This window comes from Bos mutus, chromosome 20 (assembly GCF_027580195.1).
Source record: "Bos mutus isolate GX-2022 chromosome 20, NWIPB_WYAK_1.1, whole genome shotgun sequence".
NCBI classification, from domain to species: domain Eukaryota; kingdom Metazoa; phylum Chordata; class Mammalia; order Artiodactyla; family Bovidae; genus Bos; species Bos mutus.
The window spans coordinates 41,291,311-41,315,221 of record NC_091636.1 but is presented as its reverse complement, the minus strand read 5'-3'; the positions used below and the strand labels follow the sequence as shown (position 1 = coordinate 41,315,221).

The following is a 23,911-nucleotide window of genomic DNA, read 5'->3' as shown; positions in this document are numbered from 1 at the left end:
ATGAAGTCACATGCCACATCTCATTTAAAATTCTGCTCAAAACTTATCTTCCTAAAGTGCTCCCTTCCATCTCCAACACTCCTCTTTGGTGACACACCCAATTCGGGTCTTCTTCACTTACCCCAGTCCCGACAACACTGAGGACTGCTTCCCATTCCACCAGTGATAACAGGGTTACTTTTTCTTTCCTCATTAAATTGAAACAAGAACCCAACATGAGGAACTCCTCTCTTCAAAAGAATGCCCCTTTCTTACCAGCCATTAAGATGATTTTTAAAGAAGTCATCATAGGAGGAATGGACAAAGGCTGCCACTGTTCCACAGACGAGGCAAAGGCATCCTCCAAAATGTGAGTGAAGCAATCTGGAGCTAAGAGAAAAGCCATTCCCTCACCAAACAGTTAAAGAAACCATATTAAAAAACACAAATCCTGTGACAGCCTGAAGAGGTGGGATGGGGTAGGAAGTAGAACTTGCAGCATACGAGGCTTCCTTGTCCTTCACTATCTCCTGGAGCTTGCTCAAACTCATGTCCATTGAGTCGATGATGCCATCCAACCATCTATCACCCCCTTCCCCTTCCGTGCTCATGCTCAATCTCTCCCAGCATCAGGGTCTTTTCCAAAGAGTTGGCTCATGTGTATACCTATGGTTGATTCATGCTGATGTATGACAGAAACCAACACAGTATTGTAAAGCAATTATCTTCCAATGAAAAATAAATTTAAAAATAAAATAAAATCACCAATCCTAGGCCTCCAATACCAATTCTACTGAAGGCAGAGTTTCTAATAACAAGGTTTATAATCAGAAACCACCCACAAAGGCATGGGTAAAGTAACTATGACAAAGCTTGAAATGCCAGTGTGTGGTTGTTACTGGAGGAGACGGATGGATGCAGGAAAAAGAAACAAGAGTTAAAAGAGCAAGAGCCCCAGAGAAGCAGAGGGCATCCTGGGGTGAGAGAAGGGAACAGCCACCTTACTTGTCATTAGAGTCATATTTATCATTTTGGAGGTTTGGAGGCTTCTGATGCCTCTGAAGAGTCAGCCATTTCTTATGAGAATTGTTCAAGGAAGACTCTGGACTTGGCCTGAAAGTAAGAAATGGTACTTCAGGTGTCCAGATTTTCCAGCACAGCATGCCAGCAATTATCAAAAAAATAAACCAGATTGTAGGTTCAGGACAAACACAAAGATAAGCAAGCACAGATAAGTAATCACACTTGATGGAAAGGCTCACTTAAGCCCAGCAAAGCACAAAAAGGTTAAGAAATAATAAAAACAGTGTCTTAATTCACTTCTCAAGGCTAGGCAATTACCCATTCACATTTGTTCAACACCTTGCAGTTTTCAAAAGCACTCGCACATATGCCAATCCACTGGAGCCCTACAATTCAGAAGTTATGGGACAGCCCACGAAGGCAGGCTCACTGTGCTCAGGGGGTAAAACTGGGGTCTAAGAATTCAATGGCCACCCACTCCAGTACTCTTGCCTGGGAAATCCCATGGGCGGAGGAGCCTGGTAGGCTGCAGTCCATGGGGTCGCTAGAGTCGGACACGATTGAGCAACTTCACTTTCACTTTTCACTTTCATGCACTGGAGAAGGAAATGGCAACCCACTCCAGTGTTCTTGCCTGGAGAATCCCAGGGACGGCAGAGCCTGGTGGGCTGCCGTCTATGGGGTCGCACAGAGTCGGACATGACTGACGCGACTTAGCAGCAGCAAAAATTCAAAGCAGTTACCTTAACCCTTCTAACTAGTCAAGAGCAGGGCTAGAAGTCAAGAAATATGGCAATCTTCTGATTCCTGATCCAAGGAATCCACTATTGCACTTAACACTTGTATTTCCATTTAAGTCAATAACTTATTTTATTGGAACCACTTGCAAATCTGTCTTCTATATAGACTGGATGCTCCTTGAGGTAAGAGGATTTTCCTTGGAACTTCACCACCAGCAAAGACACTGGCACACAGATGTTCAATAGTTGGACTGAACTAAATCTGTTTCCATTATAACAGTGTACAGACAAAAAAATTAAATGAGCAGCTCAATTCAGTGACTGAACTGAAATTTAAGCTAAATTCTTAAAATACTATTTCTGGGCTTATTTTGTTAACATGGTATAAAACTGTTTAACAGTTGCATTTAAGAAACCGGAACTAGAAAATGAAACCAGAGTAAAAATAACAGTCGGCAATTTAAATGCAGTCCTTTAATTCCAGTTTCTTCAAAGGGCAGAGGGTAGAGAGTGGGGAACAAAGACTTTACCTATAAATTATCAACCAACAAGGATAATTTTGTTCTTAAAGTTTAACTTACAACTCCCTACAGTTCAATATACTAAAATTATTCGTCCTACTACCAAACTACTAGTCAAATTCTATTACAATAAAAACTATCAAGAGAAAAAGATCTAAATCTCAGCTAAGCACAAACTCAGTATTTTCAATATTAATTTATTTCAGTATTTCTCAACTTTTTCTTCCCATTTCTGTTCCCTAAAGGAGCTTTCTCAAAGAGTGTTTTCTCTAACCACATCCTCTCCCATAAAATTTTGGTAAGATGGCACACTGTATGTACTCAGTCACGTCCAACTCTTTCAGACCCCACAGACTGTAGACAGGCTCCTCTGTCCATGGAATTTTCCAGGCAAGATTAATAGAGTAGGTTGCCATTTCCTTCTCCAGGGAATATTCCAGACCCAGGGATCAAATCCACATCTCCTGAGTCTCCTGCACTGGCAGGCGGATTCTTTACCACTAGCACCACCTGATCGGTTTATATACTGTATGTGTATCTATGCTTTATACATAAAAGGAGTAAGAATTTTTCATCACCATCCCCAGAACCAATTTTCTCTCCCTGAGGGATGACATGACCCTCAATGAAAATACATGCTTTACTAAGTATAGTAAATATTTCCTGTATGGGAGCTATATGCCAGGCTGAGATACTCACCATGGAAAAATTCTATGACAGCAACACAGTTTAGTTTTTTAGTTTACTGTAAAAGTTTTGACCCAGAGAACTGAAATGAAAAGGGCTTGAAGACAGAGACCTTCTTCCTAATATTTGCACCTGATCAAAGGCTTAGCTCAATAAACGTGATGAACACACGGACAGTATTAGAACTCTGTATGTGGTAGTTACACAATTTGCAAATGTCATCTAGCAAGATAACCAAGCTACAGAAATGCTGGCTTCCTATTTTCAACTGAAAATCCAACTCACCACAACCCTGAAACCTGAAATTTTCTGTAGTCAATTTTCAAGAGGAAAAAAAGAAGACAAAACACAGCCAAAACAAAAAACTTAAACTAAAACAAAGAAACAGTACCTCACAAAAGCTATGTTCCCTTTCTCTAGAAAAATATACACACACAATACATACAACTACAGAATGTTCACAGAATTTCTAAACTCCATCCTTTGACTCCAATTTAAGAATTTCTGTATTAAAAAAGTATGTAAATCATATACAATTTATTGTTTAAAAATAAAGGCTTTTTTTTTTAAATTTAAAATTTAACTTTTTCAGCTTAAGACTATATTTACCAGAAGTATTCTTTCTGGCAATAATGTACTTTAACATTAATTGTATTCTTGCAGATCAGAGATTTATCAAACAACTAGTAATACAAGATAATATGAATAAAATAACGCCCTACTATGTGTGTGTGTATATATATTTATCTTTAATACCTAATTTAAAACCTCAAGATTCACTAGATTATAATACTGTACAATACTATTGAAACAGGTTGCAGCTTTCAAGCTTTGATCAGAGAAACCTAAAGCCATGGCATCAATTTCAAAATGAAGACGGGTTCTCTCCTTTGTTACCTGTCATCAGATCAGATCAGTCGCTCAGTCGTGTCCGACTCCTTGTGACCCCATGAATCGCAGCACACCAGGCCTCCCTGTCCATCACCAACTCCCGGAGTTCACCCAGACTCACGTCCATCGAGTCAGTGATGCCATCCAGCCATCTCATCCTCTGTCGTCCCCTTCTCCTCTTGCCCCCAATTCCTCCCAGCATCAGTCTTTTCCAATGAGTCAACTCTTCACATGAGGTGGCCAAAGTACTGGAGTTTCAGCTTCAGCATCATTCCTTCCAAAGAAATCCCAGGGCTGATCTCCTTCAGAATGGACTGGTTGGATCTCCTTGCAGTCCAAGGGACTCTCAAGAGTCTTCTCCAACACCACAGTTCAAAAGCATCAATTCTTCAGCGCTCAGCCTTCTTCACAGTCCAACTCTCACATCCATACATGACCACTGGAAAAACCATAGCCTTGACTAGACGAACCTTTGTTGGCAAAGCAATGTCTCTGCTTTTTAATATGCTATCTAGGTTGGTCATAACTTTCCTTCCAAGGAGTAAGCGTCTTTTAATTTCATGGCTGCAGTCACCATCTGTAGTGATTTTGGAGCCCCAAAAAATAAAGTCTGACACTGTTTCCACTGTTTCTCCATCTATTTCCCATGAAGTGATGGGACCGGATGCCATGATCTTCGTTTTCTGAATGTTGAGCTTTAAGCCAACTTTTTCACTCTCCACTTTCACTTTCATCAAGAGGATTTTTCGTTCCTCTTCACTTTCTGCCGTAAGGGTGGTGTCATCTGCATATCTGAGGTTATTGATATTTCTCCCAGCAGTCTTGATTCCAGCTTGTGTTTCTTCTAGTCCAGCGTTTCTCATGATGTACTCTGCATATAAATTAAATAAACAGGGTGACAATATACAGCCTTGACGAACTCCTTTTCCTATTTGGAAGCAGTCTGTTGTTCCATGTCCAGTTCTAACTGTTGCTTCCTGACCTGCATACAGGTTTCTCAAGAGGCAGGTCAGGTGGTCTGGTATTCCCATCTCTTGCAGAATTTTCCACAGTTTATTGTGATCCACACAGTCAAAGGCTTTGGCATAGTCAATAAAGCAGAAATAGATGTTTTTCTGGAACTCTCTTGCTTTTTCCATGATCCAGCGGATGTTGGCAATTTGATCTCTGGTTCCTCTGCCTTTTCTAAAACCAGCTTGAACAGTTACTTGTCATGACTCTTATTAAATGGAAGAAACAGGGGGAGGACAAGCCATCTCTTTGAGCGGCTTCAGAAGGATACTCCCATGAAAATAAAATCCCCTAAACAAAGACTACAGCAACTCTGAGTGATACAATTTACTCTGATTAATAGAAAAATTATGCAGATACAAAACAGAAAGCTTGCTTGGACATAAAGCAGTGTTGGGCCAAGTTTAACACAACATAACTGGACAAGTACAATGCATTTTACAGTCTTTTGAGATTTACATATGAGCGGACAATGACTATAATAGGTTATCTCTTTAAATGTCAAAAAGTATGCCTAAATATTTGATCAAAATAACTTCAAGGTGTAATTCTAAAAGATAATCGCAAATGATCCATACAGGAATGCTCAGATGGTTTAAAATGAATAAATATCAAACATCAGTATGACATATAAAGTGAATCAGTATTTTGGCCACACTGTAAGAGAACCCTGAAGAAAAGTAATTTCACTAATATAAAATCTTATGTAAAAGATACAATCCAGTGGTTCAGTGAACTCCAAAAACTAATTTTATAACTAATATTTCATATGTGTGTCCTCTTAAATGCACCTGAAAAAATAAATGATCCCTCAAATCATTCAAAAGTATGAACAGCACATTATTTTTATTAAAGGAATAACAAAATTCTAAAACCTAGAAGTCTTTATTATACTTTAAATTACTAAAATCTTAACACATCTTTAAATACTCAGTATTGAATGAATTTCTCATTAACAGATTTGATATGCAGATATGTGTATTACTGCATGTACAGGAAGGAGAACTTTTTTTTTTAAGTTATCCATCATAATAAGTACTGTACGTCAAAGTAGAAATCTTGGGAAACTCCAAAACTGGAACACTTTTAGATCACTCTTTAGAGCTAATTTAAAAGTCACACAAAAGACAGTTCTATCATTTTAGTTAAACTTAACTATTTTACCCTAAGTGTGTATTATCCAGCTCAAGCATCTACTTATTTTTCAAGATACAGAGTTAAATTAGCACATTAAGGTTCTTACCTGCAAGCATTCAAAACATCAAAAACTGACTGTGGCCATCTTTAAAAAGGGACTTTACTGGAAGGTTCTTAAAGCTTACAAAATTGAAAGATGCCTGGGAAGTCAAAATGGAAAAGACAAGCACCACAGGGCTAGGGAGAAGGAATCTAAAACAAATCAGAGAACAATCTTACCCACACACTGATGCTCCACTGCTGCTGCTAAGTTGCTTCAGTTGTGTTCAACTCGGTGCGACCCCACAGCTAGTCACCCACCAGGCTCCCCCGTCCCTGGGATTCTCCAGGCAAGAACACTGGAGTGGGTTGCCATTTCCTTCTCCAATGCATCAACTGACAAGTCCTCCAAAATCCCCAAAGCCTCTGGTTCTGCTCTCAAGATCCAAAGTCCAAGGAGAAAACAAAAGGTTGGACAAGTCTAGGTCTGACTACACTACAAAAGGGAAGGGGTGAATGCTTCAATAGGGCATCCTGGGGATGTATACAATGGGAAACACCCTAGGCAAAATAAAACCTTAAAAGAGCAACGTGAAGGGTAAAACTAGAAATGTTCACAACAGTCGTCAAAACTACAGGAGAGGTCTACGTCTCCATTTTAGAGAGCTCTGAGGCTCAGAGCATTTGAACAACATGGAAAGCAAAGGATCTACCTCAGATCAAGACTACACCATATCTTTCCACTCTGCTATTTCACATTCCACTCTAAATTATACCTGGTCATTTAATACAATCAAATCCAACTTTAAACCACTAAGATGTTCCATGAATGAAGATATTTAAAAGTATATGACACCAGTTATTTCACTTAATTCTCAATGAGGCATTCAGAAAACAATGACTATAGGAGGCATCTACGGAAAAATCAAATAGTTGGGAGGGGACACACCTAGCTTGTTTGCTGTCTCTTCCTCTTAAACACAGGAGAGATTGCAGAAATCTTGCTAATTATTTGGAAGTTGAATTCAAGTATAAACCTATCTGCCATCTTGTTGTGGGCTACTCATTATTTACTTCAATACCTATGTCCTCTGCCTACTTTTAAGCATCGAACCCCCAGAGGGGCCCAGGCATCTGTGTTTTAATAAGACAGAAAGTAAAATCATTGGTAAAAAAAATCTGAAATGAAATTCACAATAACTTTAGTTATCCCTAATAGGTAATCTGAAGCCAGACCATCTGCTCACTGGCAGGCAAGCTGAGCCTTCTGTTCAGTAAACAGGCGAGGAGGAGAATACTAGATTCGGGATATGAGTTAAAAGAATTTTTTTAATATTGTAGATTGTAAATGTGCTACAAGTTAAGTTGATAATAAAATGAGAATGAACAAATGACAACGTCAAACAAGCAAGTCACAAACTTGCTTTACAAAAGATACAAATTAAAGTACAAAAAAGGGGAAAACTCTATGCTGAATTCTCAAGTCAAGCAAGTGGTGGCCCTTGAGGACCAGGCAGTGACTGGAAAGGAAATTAAGTGGGGCTTCTGGAGAGCTGCTCAGGTTGTTTCTTGATGTAGATGTTGGTTCAACAGGTGTGTTCAGTTTGCGAAAATTCTTCACACTCACGTGCACTTTTCTGTAGGTTTATTATTCAACAAAAAGTAATTTTTCACAAGCCATTAGTCTCAGCATTATTAAAAAAAATTAAAACCAAGCTAATTTCACCTCTCACAATTTCTTCAAAATTTTCCTTGTTTTGATTTCAAGTAAGGTTAGCTCTAGGGCTTCCCTGGTGCCTCAGATGGTAAAGAATCTGCCTGCAATGCGGAAGACCCAAGTTTGATTACTGGGTTGGGAAGATCCCCTGGAGAAGGGAATGGCTACTCACTCCAATATTTTTGCCCTGAGAATCCTGGACAGAGGTTACAGTCCATGGGGTCGCAAAGAGTCAGAAAGGACTGAGCAAATTTTATCTAAGGTTAGTTCACAAATACATAAAGTGTATCCATTACTAATGACAAACATAACCTTTGAATTTAGCTTTTGAGTATCTTAAAAGTACCCAGCTATGACAAAGATGGACATTAAATTAAAATAATAAAAAGTTAAAGCAGTGAGCTCTGTATTACAGCTAAAATTTAGAATTTGTTAATATGAAATTTAATAAGTTAAAACCTAGTATTAATAAGCATAAATGCCTAGAGCCTACATGAGAGTAACTCCTGTCCCTAAAAAGAATGATACAAGTAGAAGACAGGAGGGGGAGGAAGGGGGGAGGGGGGGAGAAAGGGAGGGTGGGATCTCCAAAGGACAAAGATACAAATGCAGGAGTTGCCAGGGCTAATTATGTAAAGATGTGAGGACAGGGGAAACACAGGTTAATCCCCAAAACCTCTAAAGCAATGCAAAGTCCCAACCCCGCCCACCACCACAATTCCATGAACTTGCCTGCTAAAGGGAAAACAGTTTCCTTCGCTCTGTGGTTGTGGAAATGATCAGAATTAGCATCTGGACCTTGGCCAGGACATGGCAGAGTATAGTGTCTTCTGACACAAACACAACATATGGCCTCAATTACCTGTCACCAAAGAACTTCAAATTTTCTATATTTTGTAAGCACTATTAAGTTGCAACAAATAAATCCTTTAGATTATCTTCATGAAAACCAATCAAGGGAAAAATAGCATGTTAATATTCTTCAGCTTAAACATGGCTCAGTAATGTCAGACTCCTGGGACTTCATGGACTGTAACCCGCTAGGCTTCTCTGTCCATGGAATTCCCCAGACAAGAATACTGGAGTTGGCTTCCACATTCAGAGTAACACATACTCAAAAAGGTACTTTCTCACTCTAATTTCTCATTTACAGTGACTCAGAAGTCCAAAAGCTAGTTTTGGTTTAGCTTTTAAGTTTTAGTTTTACACAAAGAATATATCCACATAGAAAAGTCTCAAAACTTACAAAGAAGATATTCACTGAGGATGGACGAGACTTGTTTTCTTCCTTTTGCTTTTTTTAGTATTTTTTACAATGTTACTTTTGTCCCAGAGTAAAAAGATAAAAACATTTATTACCAAGATTCTAAACTTTGAAGCTGAAAAAACCTTTTATAAACCTAAAATCACATGTCTAGGACACTATATCTCACTTGTTTTTCCAAAGAGAAAAAAGAAATTTCATATACAGCCTGGCTGCATCATAACTCAGGTACTAAAAGAGATATTGAGTCGCTTTCGTGGCCAGAGGAACATCAAGTGATCATCAGACAGACCTGAGCAAACTGGAAGCCTAGATAACACAAATACTCCAGACATTTCCATCAAGGTAAACTTTAACTCATTAGATTACTAAATATCAGGAGTCCACAAACAATCCATATAAAACTCACCTATATCTGATAAGTTTTGGAAAAAGATGACAAAGTTGCCTTAACATGATTTTTTTTTTTTTTTTTTGCCCATCTCTGTGAATTGGGAAAACTACTGAAAAACAAAAAAACTTAGATATTTTTGGATCTGACTCTCAAAATGTGCTGTCTGTAGTTTCCATATATAACAAGCTTCTGGGACCCTTCACCATACATGATTTATACAATATCCACTCGTCTGACCCTCGGCAGGTCTCTAAAAATAATCAGCTTTGCAGATACACACATGATAAAGCAAATACAGCAAAATGTTAATTATAGAACCCAGGTGAGTATATAGGTGTCCACCGTAGCATTTTTCCCAACTCCTCTATGTGTGAATATTTTCACAAGGTATAAGCGTGAAAATAATTGTTTCAAAGTGAGAACACACGTTATCTATCGAGACGCTGAGGCCTTTCATCAAGTCACAAACCTAGCATTTCAAGCATCCCCACGAAAAAGTCCCTCCTTCTTTGAGACTGCAAGACTTTTTTTTGAGAACAGTAAAACTGACGAAATGATAAAATTATAAAAATAATCTCTCACCCAAAGCATGTTTACCTAGAAAGTCAATTTGCAGGAGGTTTCTTGAAAATTTTGTTGGACTTTAACAATAAAAATAAAACTTTTGCTTCCATTACCATTTCACGGAAATTTTTCAAAATTTCCAAACAATACACCTTAAGTTGTTGTTCTTTCTTGTTAGTCCTCAGAAAGCATGTCAGTGGACCTCTCCCAGGTCCTAAAACCTGCAGAACCTATGGGTTCAGGGCGCTGGTGGTTCCAAGTGTTTCACGCTAACCTGCACTCCGTGGGAATTGTACCAAGGTTTACCCGGGTTAAACAGGCGAGGAAAAAAGCGAGAACGCAAGAGACCGCCGTGGAGTCAAAATGAAAAGAGTGATTGAGAAACCAGAAAGGGAAATCCAAACAATCAGTGCGAGAGGGTGAGCTGGGAGCTCCCGCGCGCGGAGCTCGGAGAGCAGGCGCGCGGAGCCAGTAGCCGGGCTCCCGCCTGGCGCCCGGACCCTGCACCGGCCGCCCCCGCCCTGCCCGCCGCGCCCGCACCTCTCGGTCCTTGAGGCCCAGCAGGAGCACTTCCTCCATCAGGGTCAGCCGCGTTTCCTTGGAGTCGCCCTTGTCGTCGTCGTCCTGCTCGTCGCGACGGCTCTGCGCGTCGTCCTCGTCGTTGCCGCCGCCACCGCCCGCCGCCCGCTCCTTGTCGGCGGCGTTGCGGGAGGCCTCGGTACGCCGCTGCACCAGCCCGGAGCTGCGCTGGGTCAGCGAGGTCATGGCTCCGCCGCGCCGGGCCGAGAGGGACGCAGGACCTGCCGGGTCTCCCTCTTCCTCCCTCCGCGGCCCCCGACCCGCGCTTCCGTGTTAGGACCGGGCACTGGGGAGACGTCCGTCGGCAGCGGGGCTGGATGCAGTCATGAGGAGACGGGCGGAGGGGGAGCGGGTGGGCCCGGCGTCGGTGGGGCGGACGAGGGGCTCTATACTTTCTGTGGCCGCGGCCGTGAGGCAGCCGCAACAAGACGGAGGCGGTAAAGGAGGACGCGGCCGAGGAAGAAGCGGCGGCGGCGGCGCCTTTCCAATATGGCGGCGCCGGCTGACGTCACTGGAGGATGTGGCACGGACTGCGTGGGGCGGGCCCGGAGGGCGCCGGAAGCGGCGGGCAGGGACCCGGGGGCCGGGGAGTGGGCGGGGGCAAGGGTCTGCGGTCTAGGACCCCGGTCCCTGGCCCCTGGAACTCCCCCGGCCCTCGCCGTTTCCTTAGAGTCCCTTCAGCGCCTGGCCCGCGCCCCTCTTCCCGTGACGTGTCCTTCCTCCGTCCGCCTTCCCCTGTGTCCCCTAAGGAGCCGGGGCTGAAAGTAGACATTGGAAAGGCCTCAACGAATCGGGGCAGCCTTGGCCTTGCGATGGCGAACCATGATCCGTCTGGAGCTGCGCCCACAGCACCCGAGACACCACTATCCTCGGAGTAGGCCTCGGGCGGGGCTGGGCTTGGAGTCCGGTGTCCCGGTGAAACACTGGAAGGACTTTGCTCACCGCCGACGGAGCGTGGAGAGAACGCTCTCTCTGCCCACATTCCCAGACCCTTCAGGAGCAGCTGCGTTTACATAGCCTGAAAACGGACTTTTAGCTTTTCTGGGTGTATTACGGTACGAAGAGAGAGGTTAGAACAAATTGAATAGTTTGGTTTGTAAAACTTTGTCCCTCCTGCCTATCCGGGCGCAGTGAGTACAGTTAGCACTGCACAGGTCAGTACAGTCAACCTTAACGAGCTTTTTATAGAGACAATAAACCTGTTGCGTTTCATGCCACGTCTTTGCACACATTAAATCTTTCAATTTAATTACTAGGTTAAATTCTCTTGGCGTGCTTGACTGTGCACGTTCTGTTAAAGAATAGATGTCAAACCTGAGGGGAGGGCGTTGGAAGGCCAGGAGAGTGGAACTTACACATAAAACAGTATCCAGAAATGGCATTGTATGCCATCCGACATTATTTAAAGTCAGGAGTGACCACAGGCTGTGGCTTCACAATGATTTAGATAGGAGGAATGTAACTGGACTGAAGCTGTAATAAGAGAGAAACGCCCACGGTAAAACCGTAGCATGGAACATTTTGGCTACAGAGTTATTTTCCTTCCACAAACCCATTATCCAGAACTCATGCTGGCCTTCACCACCACCACCATCCCCTGCCTCGGAAAATGGGAAGCTAAATCTGGGGTGGGGAGAAGAGGGCAGGATGAGCACAATGTTCCCTTCCTTTTTCCTATCTGTTTGAGCAAAGGTCGATTTCAGTTCAACCAATTTCTTTCATTGGCATCCTGTTCAACTGTTTTTTCCCTCTTCCCCCCACTCCCTGCCCCCCAGTTCTTTCACAAATAGTTTAAAATGTTGCTTTTCAAAAGAAATATAATTAGTTGATTAATATAGTCAAATATATAGTTTAAAGAGTATGAAGATAGATACAGTGAAAATCTTCATTCTAGCCCTGATCCTGTTCACCCAGTTGTTCCCCTCTTCCCTTGGTGATTTTCAAATACCTTAGCAGATTAGGGGAAACCTAATTCCCCTCCCCTTGAGTGTGGGCCAGACTTTGTGACTCTCTTCAAAGGAATTGAATGTGGCAGGCAGGACTTTGTGTGACTTCTCAGATTAGGACAATAGTGTTTGCAACTTCTCCCTTGTTCTCCTTTCCTCTCTCTCAGATCTGAGGGAGGCCAGCTGCCCTGTCATGAAGACATTAAAGCAGCCTTATGAAGAGGCCTAGTTGCAAAGGAACTGAGGCCTCCTGCCCAACAGCCGTGTGAGTGAGTCATCTTGGAAGTGAATCCCCTGAATGTGTGCTAAATCACTTCAGTAGTGTCTGGCTCTGTGACACTATGGACTATAGCCCGCCAGGGATTCTCCAGACAAGAATACTGGAGTGGGTTGCCATTCCTTTCTCCAGGGTATCTTTCCTACCCAGGGATTGAACCCAAGTCTCCTGTAGCTCCTGCATTACAGGCAGATTCTTTACCGCTGAGCCATCAGGGAAGACAAATGTGTTAATTACAACCTCATTAAAGATTCTGAACCTCTACCACCAGGCTAAGCCATTCCTGAAATGGCTTCAAAAACAGTGAAATAATAAATATTTGTTGTTTTCAGCTACTAAGTTTGGAATAATTTGTTATGCAGTATAGGTACTAAGAACTTCCCTGGTGGCTCAGATGGTAAAGAATCTGCCTGCAATGCAGGAGATCCAAGTTTGAGTCCTCCGTTTGGGAAGATTCCCTGGAGAAGGGAATGGCAGCCCACTCCAATATTCTTGCTGGAGAATTCCATGGACAGAGGAGCCTGGTGGACTACAGTCTGTGGGGTCTCAAAGAGTTAGAAACAACTGAGCGACTTACACACACACAGGTACTAAAATTCTCGGGCATATATACACAAATATATCAGTACTTAAGAGCTTGTTTGTGATTACTTTCAGTTGCTTCATATTCTATTGTATAGACATACCATAATTTTTTTGGTCACACCCTTATTGATGGACATTTAGGCTGTTTCCAGTCCTTTGCTATTGGAAACAATACTACAATAAATACAGTGAATAGCTACATTTTGTCCACAAAAATATATGCTCATTGTCTATTCCTGCAACAGTATCATACTTTTGAAATTGTTCAGACTTTACGTAACTTCATTGCTCTTTTTTTTTTTAAGAGTTTTCCTAGCATTTTTTCCTTACTTATTTTCTACAAAGTAGACTTCAAAATCACCTTGTCTCTATACAAAGAAAAAGGGAGGAAAGGAAAGAAAGAAAAAACAAAGGAAGGAAGGAAGAGAAGAATAAATTGTATTTGGGAACCAAAATATATATTCCTAATAACAAGGACCATTTATTTATTGACTGCTGGAAATGTGCCAGGCATACTTTCCCGAGGAGAAGACAATGGCACCCCACTCCAGTACTCTTGCCTGGAAAATCCCATGGATGGAGGAGCCTGGTAGGCTGCAGTCCATGGGGTCGCTAGAGTCGGACACGATTGAGCAACTTCACTTTCACTTTTCACTTTCATGCATTGGAGGAGGAAATGGCAACCCACTCAGGTGTTCTTGCCTGGAGAATCCCAGGGACAGCGGTGCCTGGTGGGCTGCTGTCTATGGGGTCACACAGAGTCAGACACGACTGAAGCGACTTAGCAGCTGTTAGGTGTGGACTTCAACTGCTTCCTGCAGTGCAGCTTGTTGGTCCCATACCTCATGTCCATGTGGGTCACCTCCAAATGTTCAGGAGTTAGCAGTTCAAGCTGGTGGATGAATGCTGTCCTTTCTCTTCCCTGCTACTGCTACTGCTAAGGTGCTTCAGTCGTGTCCGACTCTGTGTGACCCCGTAGACGGCAGCCCACCAGGCTCCACCCTCCCTGGGATTCTCCAGGCAAGAACACTGGAGTGGGTTGCCATTTCCTTCTCCAATGCATGAAAAGTGAAAGTGAAGTCACTCAGTCGTGTCCGACTCTATGCGACCCCATAGACAGCAGCCCACCAGGTTCCTCTGTCCATGGGATTCTCCAGGCAAGAGTACTGGAGTGGGGTGCCATTGCCTTCTCCGTCTCTTCCCTAATGGATTGTTTTTAGATCGTTTATACAACTTCTCAGTGATACTAAGCTACAGCAAGCTCAACAACACATTCTACATATGGCTCTCCCACTTTAAGCCTCAATCCGTCTGTCCTGTGCGCCCCATTCCTGGGAGATGGACTCCGTAACAAAATAGTAGCACAAAAGCCTTTGTCTTGGGTCCTGCCTTCTGGGAATTCCAGAGTAACAAACCCATCTTTTTTGCAAAGAAACTGAAGCTTGGGGACGTTAAGTAATCAGCCCAACCAAGCACATCTGGCAAATTGCAAGCCTGATGCTTGGTGAAATAAATGCTCATTATTGTGACTAAGATTTTGTGTTATTAAGCAGCAGTATCTGGGTGATACTAATATGTTAACCCAGTTCTCACAACATCCTATGTGCTATAATTAGCCTTATTTTACAGAAAAGGCACAAAGAGATAAAGTATCTTACCCAAAATCCACAGCCTGCCTCCAGAGTCCATGTTCTTAACCAAAACCTCAGAATGATGCAATGATTTTACAGTACAGGAAGTGGTCTTTTCATAAGAGACAAGCAGGTCCAAAAACACATATGCAAAGTTTCAAAGATACAAAAATTTTTTAAAATATTTACTTATTTACATGGGATCTTCGTTGTATCACACAGAATGCTTTGCTGTGGCACATGGACTCTCTAGTTGAGGCGGGTGGGCTCAGTAATTGAGGTGCTTGGGTTTAGTTGCTCCTCGACATGTGGGATCTTAGTTCCCCAACAAGGGATTGAACCTGCATCCCCTTCCATTGCAAAGCAGATCCTTAACCACTGGACCACCAGAGGAGTCTCCTAAAATTTTATTTTTGAGTAAGTGATAATAAATTCACATACTTCAAAAATAAAAATGGATAAAAGGAACATACATAGAGAATTTGTGCTCCTTCCCATGCTCCCATCTATCAAAGGCATAATTGTAACATAGCCCTTATAATTCTTGCAGCCCTACTATCTACATGTATGTGTGATCCCCTCTCCTTCAGTGGGAGCAGATTTTGTAAATTACTTCTAACCACTGTATGTGTGTGTAAAAGTCACTCCGTTGTGTCTGACTCTTTGCAACCCTATAGACTGTAGCCCACCAGGCCCCTCTGTCCATGGGATTCTCCAGACAAGAATACTGGAGTAGGTAGCCTTTCCCTTCTCCAGGGTCCCAACCCAGGGATCAAACCCAGGTCTCCTGCATTGCAGGTGGATTCTTTACCATCTGAGCCACCAGGGAAGCCCCATTCTAACCACTAGAATATGGCAAAAGGGAGGGGATGGTGCAGGTGTAATTAAGGTCCTTAATAAATTCACACTGAGTTAATCAAAAGAGATTATCCTGGGTGGGTCTGCATAATCAGGTGACATCATCACTTTCTCTTGAAAGTGAAGCCATCTCTTCTTTAATTAGAGAGACTTGAGTCAGCTGAGACACTCTCTTGAAACAGCTGCGTTGTGAACTGCCATGGAGAGGGGTAATCTCTAAGAGCTGATGGTCTCAATCTTAGAACTAAAGCAACTAAATTATGCCAACAGTATGAATGAGCTTGGAAGAGGACTCCAAGTTCCAGGTGAGAATATACCCCAGCCAACACTTTGATCAAGTGAGACTCTGAGCAAAAAATCCAGTTAAGCTATGCCAAATTCCTGACCGATAGAAACTCTGAAATAATAAATGTGTGTTGTTTTAAGACTGCTTCTGCTGCTGCTGCTAAGTCGCTTCAGTCGTGTCCGACTCTGTGCGACCCCATAGACAGCAGCCCACCAGGCTCCGCCATCCCTGGGATTCTCCAGGCAAGAACACTGGAGTGGGGTGCCATTGCCTTCTCCAATGCATGAAAGTGAAAAGTGAAAGTGAAGTCCCTCAGTCGTGTCCGACTCTTTGCGACCCCATGGACTGCAGCCTACCAGGCTCCTCCATCCATGGGATTTTCCAGGCAAGAGTACTGGAGTGGGGTGCCATTGCCTTCTCCGTGTTTTAAGACACTGAACTTGTAATTTGTTATGCCACAGATGCAGGTAGGTTGGGAAAAACAGAGTGGTAAACTATATATCATGAAAACAGCAACCATCAGGCAAAATAGACTTTAAGACCACACATACACACAACATTGTAAATCAACTGTACTTCAATAAAAAATTAAAATAAGTATAAGACCACACATACACTAGAAATACACTCTCACAAAAGCTAATAGGAATACACTCTCACATTTGTAGTCAGTCAATTTTTAATAAGGCTGCCAAGACAATTCAATGGGAAAGAATAGTCTTTTCAAAACAAATGGTACAGAAACAACTGTTTATCCACATACCAATAAATAAAGTGGAAACCCTACCTTATACCATATACAAAAATTAACTTAAGATGGATCAAAGGCCTAAATGTATAGCTAAAAATATAAAATGTTTAGATGAAAATTGGCTTCATGCTGTTGTATTGGGTAATGGTTTCATATAACCAAAAACCCAAACTAGAAAACAAAAAAGAGATAAATTGAACATTATTAAAAGAATACCATTAAGAAAATGTGCTTCAAAGGACACCATCAAAAAAAATCAAAAGTCAACTGGTGTAATGGGAAAAAAATTTTATAAATCATATACTTGATAAAGAGCTTATAACTAGAATATATAAAGAACTCTTACAACTCAATAATAAAATCACAAGTAATCCAATTTAAAATAGGCAGAGTAGACAGTCGCCCTGCTGCCTCCTCTGTCTGAGCGGCTAGAGCCAGAGTCCTCGAAGCCAGTCCAGAGCTGGAACAAGTGCAGCCGCAAGAAGGAGCACCTGCAGGCCAACAGCATACCCCAGGATTTGTCAGAGGCCCTGAAGGTGGCTCTAGTGGTAAAAAAAAAAACCCACCTGCCAATGCAAGAGACTTAAGAGACATGGGGTTCATCGCTGGTTGGGGAAGATCCCCTGGAGGAGGGCACAAGCAACACACTCTGGTATTCTTGCCTGGAGAATCCCATGAGCAGAGGAGTCTGGCGGGCTACAGGTCACAGAGTGGCAAAGAGTTGGACACGACTGAAGAGACTTAGCACCCACACACATGAAGGAGGCCACCACGGAGGTGCACACCCAGGAGGAGAATGCAGAGCTCTTGAAGAGCTATCAGAAGGGCGAGGGTAACCTCTGAAGGCTATAAGCTGGTGATGGCGTCTCTGCATCACGTCTCCTTGGCCCTGGAGGAGGAGATGGAACACAACCAGGAAAACCCGGTCTACGCCCCGCCTCAGCTCCCCGGAAAGCTGCACCGCAGGGCCGCCCTGGAACAGGAAGTGGCCTTCCAGTACGGGCCCGCGGGCAAGAGGGCATCCCGTATGCGCAGGCCACCTCGCACTCGGTGCCGAGACTCCAAGAGCTCAAGCTGCTGGTGGCCCACGCCTACACCCGCTACCTGGGCGACCCGTCCAGAGTGCCACGTCCTCAAAAAGATCGCTCAGAAGGCCCTAGGCCTGCCCAGCTCCGGAGGGCCTGGCCTTCTTCACTTTCCCCAATATCACCAGCGCCACCGAGTTCAAGCAGCTAGTTGTACGGCTCCCGCATAAACACTCTCGAGGGGACCCCCGAGGTGGGGCAGTGGGTCCTGCACGAGGCCAAGACTGCCTTCCTACACAACATGCAGCTGTTTAAGGGGTTGCAGGGGCTGCTGACCCCACAACGCCAAGGACTAGGACCATATGCGGACACCAGAGCTTCGCAGGCGAACAGGCAGCAAGGCTCAAGACTCCACTCTCACCACGGCGGACCAGGAGGAAGCCCCAGCGCAGCGGCATCTCCCAGGCGCCGCTTGTGCGATGGGTCCTCGCAGTCAGCTTTCTGGTGACCACGGTCAACTTGAGGCTTTATGCCATGTGAATACAAGCGTGCTGGCTTCCTGAAGGCCATGAACTCTTTCTGGGGAGGGGCTCAGCTAACTTTCTCACCGTGGGCATGGAGCGGGGGAGGGGCAGCTGTTGGGGCCCCTGGTGTCTCCCTGTGTCCCTCTCTCTGGAAGGAGCCTGCGACATCTCCCCCAACCAAAAGCACTCCAGTCAGTGACCTGAACTTCAGAGTGGGAGGAGGGGTCCTGCCCAGCCCCTCAGCAGCCTCCTCTTCCTGTTCCTGCAGCAGAGCCCAGAAGATGTAGCCAGAAGGGACAGCTGTCCTGAACCTCTGAATGGCCTAGGTCTGAGGTCTCCTTTTGACCCCCTGCCCTGTGGGCCATGGCAGCTTTTGTATAAAAGTTCGAAGATGTTGTGTCTTGTGTTTCCATCTTGTTTTTGTTGGAGCTACTTTTTGTTCCCATCTCAGACTGAACTGTGGTATTTTGTTGTGTTCTGTTATGTCTTTATAGCAGGGTTGGGATGGAATGTGAGGGCTGGGGAGGGAGATGTTTAACAGGACCATGGCCTTGGTTGCTAACGTTTATGCCAAATAATAAGCTACATGACCTGATTGAAAAAAATAGGCAAAGTATAGGTATATACTTTCCAAAGTAGATAAAAGAACAGCCAATAAGCAAATGAAAAGATGTTCAATATCATCAGGAAAGAGCAAATCAAAACCGTAATGAGATACCACTTCATACCCCTGGAATGGCTATAATAAAAAAAAACCTATATTAATAAGTATTATAATGTGGAAAAACTGGAACCCGAGTAGTAGTTATAAGATAAAATAGTGCACCACTTTGGAAAACCCTTTGACAAAGGTTTTAACATCAAGTTACCATATTACCCAGCAATTCCATGTCTACGTATATACCCAAAATAAATGAAAACATATTTTCCACAAAAACCTGTAAGTGAATATACATAGCACCATTATTCATAATAATAGGGGGGGAAAAAGTAGGAACAACCCAAATACATCAACTGATATGGATAAATAAAATGTAGTATAAGTACATCATGAAATATTAGGCAACAAAAAGCAAGTGCTGATACATGCTACAGCGTGGATAAACTTTGAAGACTTTATGCTATCTGAAGGAGCCAGTTACAAAAGATCACATACTGTGCAGTTCTCTTTATAGGAAATGTCTAGAATGAGCAAATATATAGAAATGGAGAGTGGATTAGTGATTGCCCAGGGCTGGGGAGACTGGAAGGGTATGGGGAATGACTGTTAAATGGGTCCAAAGTTTCTTTGGGGGATGATGAGAATGTTCTAAAACTAATAGTGGCGGTTGCACAATTCTGTGAAGATACTGAGAACCACTGAATTATAGAATTTAAAAGGATGAATTGTGTGGTACGTAGATTATATTCCAATAAATCTGTTATTAACAAAAGGTAGGGATCTTTGAATTAGGTCTGGCTACAAGCATGTTCCAAGATGCTATATTATTGAGAAAATTTTTTTTGGATTTTTTAAAAATGTACTTTTTGTAATAGGGGCTTCTTAATTTTTAAATTAAAATGTCTTGAACAAAGTTTGCTCTTTGGTGATGAATAATAAACATACTTTTGAAATAATAAAACATAAGCTCATAGTTTTAACCAATAAGTTTGGATGAGGATTTAAAATTTTAAAGAAATATAGAACAAGGTATTTTTGTTTACCTTCATTGAAAATTACAAGTAAGAAAACAAATAAACATCAAAGAAATACACAGACTAGATAAACTATAAAAATATTTTTATTTCTTTATGTAACAGTCTGTCACACAAATTCTAGGATTATATAGTTTAAGGAGCTCTCAAGGGATCAACGGAGAAGGCAATGGCACCCCACTCCAGTACTCTTGCCTGGAAAATCCCACAGACGAAGGAGCCAGGAAGGCTGCAGTCCATGGGGTCGCTGAGGGTCAGACACAACTGAGCGACTTCACTTTCACATTTCACTTTCATGCATTGGAGAAGGAAATGGCAACCCACTCCAGTGTTCTTGCCTGGAGAATCCCAGGGACAGGGGAGCCTAGTGGGCTGCCATCTGTGGGGTCGCACAGAGTCGGACACGACTGAACTGACTTAGCAGTAGCAGCAAGGGATCAAGGAATAGCGAGGAGACATAAGAAAGCCTTAAGTGAACAATGCAAAGAAATAGAGGAAAACAATAGAATAGGAAAGACTAGAGGTCTGTTCAAGAAAATTATAGATACCTAGGGAACATTTCAGGCAAAGATGGACACAATAAAGGACAGAAACAGTAAGGACTTAACAGAAGCAGAAGAGATTAAGAAGAAGTGGCAAGAATACACAGAAGAATTGTACAAAAAAGATCTCAATGATCCAGATAACCACGATGGTGTGGTCACTCACATAGTGCCAGACATCCTGGAGTGTGAACTCAAGTGGACCAGGAAGCATTACTACCAACAAAGTTAGCAACGGTGATGGAATTCCAGCTGAGCTTTTTCAAATCCTAAAAGATAATGCTGTGAAAGTGCTGCATTCAATATGCCAGCAAATTTGGAAAACTCAGCAGTGGCCATAGGACTGGAAAAGGTCAGTTTTCATTCCAATCCCAAAGAAGAAACAAAAAAGTGAAAGTGTTAGTCACTTAGTTGTATCTGACTTTTTGTGACCTTGTGGACTTCAGGCTGCCAGGCTCCTCGGTCCATGGAATTCTCTAGGCAAGACTACCTGAGTAGGTTGCCATTCCCTTCTCCAGGGGATATTCCTGACCCAGGGATTGAACCTTGGTCTCTTGCACTGCGGTCAGGTTCTTTACCACCTGAGCCATCAGGAAGCCCAATTCCAAAAAAGAGCAATGCCAAAGAATGTCCAAACTACTACATAATTGTGCTCATTTCACATGCTAGCAAGGTAATGCTCAAAATCCTTCCAACTTAGGCTTCAACAGTACATGAACTGAGAACTTCCAGATACACAAACTGGATTTAGAAAAGGCACAGGAATCAGAGATCAAATTGCCAACATCTGTTGGATCACAGAAAAAGCAAGAAAATTCCAGAAAATCATCTACTTCTGCTTCATTGAGTATGCTAAAGAGTTTGTGCAGATCAAAACAAATTGTGGAACATTCTTAAAGAGATGGAAATGTCAGACCACCTTACCTGCCTTCTGAGAAACCTGTATGCAGGCCAAGAAGCAACAGTTAGAACCAGACATGGAAAAATGGACTGATTCAAAATTGCAAAGGGAGTATGTCAAGGCTGTATATTGTCACCCTACTTATTTAGCTTCTATGTAGAGTACATCACATGAAATGCTGGGCTGAATGAAGCACAAGCTGGAATCAAGATTGCCAGGAGAAATATCAATAACCTCAAATATGCAGATGACATCACCCTAATGGCAGAAAGGGAAGAGGAACTGAAGAGCCTCTTGATGAAGGTGAAAGAGGAGAGTGAAAAAGCTGGCTTAAAACTCAGCATACAGAAAACAAAGATCATGGCATCCAGTCCCATCACTTCCCATGGCAAATAGATGGGGAAACAGTGACACAGTTTATTTTCTTGGGCTGCAAAATCACTGCAGATGGTGACTGTAGCCATGAAATTAAAGGGTGCTTGCTCCTTAGAAGAAAAGTTACGACAAACCTAGACAGCGTATTAAAAAGAAGAAATATCACTTTACCAACAAAGGTCCATATAGTCAAAGCTATGGTTTTTCCAGTAGTGATGTATGGATGTGAGAGTTGGACCATAAAGAAGGCTGAGCGCCTAAGGACTGATGCTTTTGAACTGTAGTGCTGAAGAAGACTCCTGAGAGTCCCTTGGACAGCCAGGAGATCAAACCAGTCAATCTTAAGGAAATCAACCCTGAATATTCATTGGAAGGACTGGTGCTGAAGCTGAAGCTCAAATACTTTAGCCACCTGATGCGAAAAGCCAACTCATTAGAAAAGATCCTGATGCTGGGAAAGTTTGAGGGCAGGAGGAGGAGGAGGTGACAGAGGATGAGATGGTTAAATGGCATCATCAACTCAATGGACATGAGTTTGAGCAAGCTTCGGGAGACAGTGAAGGACATGCCAGGGAAGCCTGACATACTGCACTCCATGGCATCATAAATAGTGGGACACAACTGAGTGAACAACAACACAACAAGGGATCAAACAGTTCACAATTCTGAAATTTTTCCAACTGCCTACTCATTTTTCTCACATCCATACATGAAGCAGGGTGAAGGCTAATAGAGTTTTGCCAAGAGAATGCACTGGTCATAGCAAACACTCTCTTCCAGCAACACAAGAGAAGACTCTACACATGGACATCACCAGATGGTCAACACTGAAATCAGATTGATTATATTCTTTGCAGCCAAAGATGGAGAAGCTCTATACAGTCAGCAATAACAAGACCGGGAGCTGACTGTGGCTCAGACCATGAACTCCTTATTGCCAAATTCAGACTTAAATTGAAGAAAGTAGGGAAAACCACTAGACCATTCAGGTATGACCTCAATCAAATCCCTTATGATTATACAGTGGAAGTGAGAAATAGATTTATGGGAGTAGATCTGATAGATACAGTGCCTGATGAACTATGGACGGAGTTTCCTGACATTGTACAGGAGACGGGTATCAAGACCATCCCCATGGAAAAGAAATGCAAAAAAGCAAAATGGCTGTCTGACGAGGCCTTACAAATAGCTCTGAAAAGAAGAGAAGTGAAAAGCAAAGAAGAATAGGAAAGATATAAGCATCTGAATGCAGAGTTCCAAAGAATAGCCAGGAGAGATAAGAAAGCCTTCCTCAGCGACCAATGCAAAGAAATAGAGGAAAACAACAGAATGGGAAAGACTAGAGATCTCTTCAAGAAAATTAGAGATACCAAGGAAAAATTTCATGCAAAGACAGGCTCGATAAAGGACAGAAATGGTATGGACTTAACGGAAGCAGAAGATATTAAGAAAAGGTGGCAAGAATACACAGAACTGTAAAAAAAAGATCTTCACGACCCAGATAATCACGATGGTGTGATCACTGACCTAGAGCCAGACATCCTGGAATGTGAAGTCAAGTGGGCCTTAGAAAGCATCACTACGAACAAAGCTAATGGAGGTGATGGAATTCCAGTTGAGCTATTTCAAATCCAAAGATGATGCTGTAAAAGTGCTGCACCAATATGCCAGCAAATTTGGAAAACAGCAGTGGCCACGGGACTGGTAAAGGTCAGTTTTCATTCCAATCCCAAAGAAAGGCAATGCCAAAGAATGCTCAAACTACTGCACAATTGCACTCATCTCACAAACTAGTAAAGTAATGCTCAAAATTCTCCAAGCCAGGCTTCAGCAATACGTGAACCGTGAACTTCCTGATGTTCAAGCTGGTTTTAGAAAAGGCAGAGGAACCAGAGATCAGATTGCCAACATCCGTTGGATCATAGAAAAAGCAAGAGAGTTCCAGAAAAACATCTATTTCTGCTTTATT

General features: G+C 42.7%; 1 protein-coding gene and 1 pseudogene across 1 annotated transcript in view; one reads left to right on the top strand and one right to left on the bottom strand.

Moving 5' to 3' along the window:
• GOLPH3 (golgi phosphoprotein 3) overlaps positions 1-11,248 on the bottom strand; it is a 52,163-nt gene extending 40,915 nt beyond the window's left edge. Inside the window, exon 1 of the mRNA XM_070357680.1 lies at positions 10,508-11,248. Within this exon, the coding sequence (XP_070213781.1) occupies positions 10,508-10,732 (225 nt within the window). The 5' untranslated portion in view covers positions 10,733-11,248. The remainder of the gene's footprint in view (positions 1-10,507) is intronic.
• A 4,870-nt stretch (positions 11,249-16,118) lies between these two features.
• Positions 16,119-18,445, top strand: LOC102287945 (heme oxygenase 1 pseudogene; annotated as a pseudogene).
• The last annotated feature ends 5,466 nt before the right edge of the window (positions 18,446-23,911 follow it).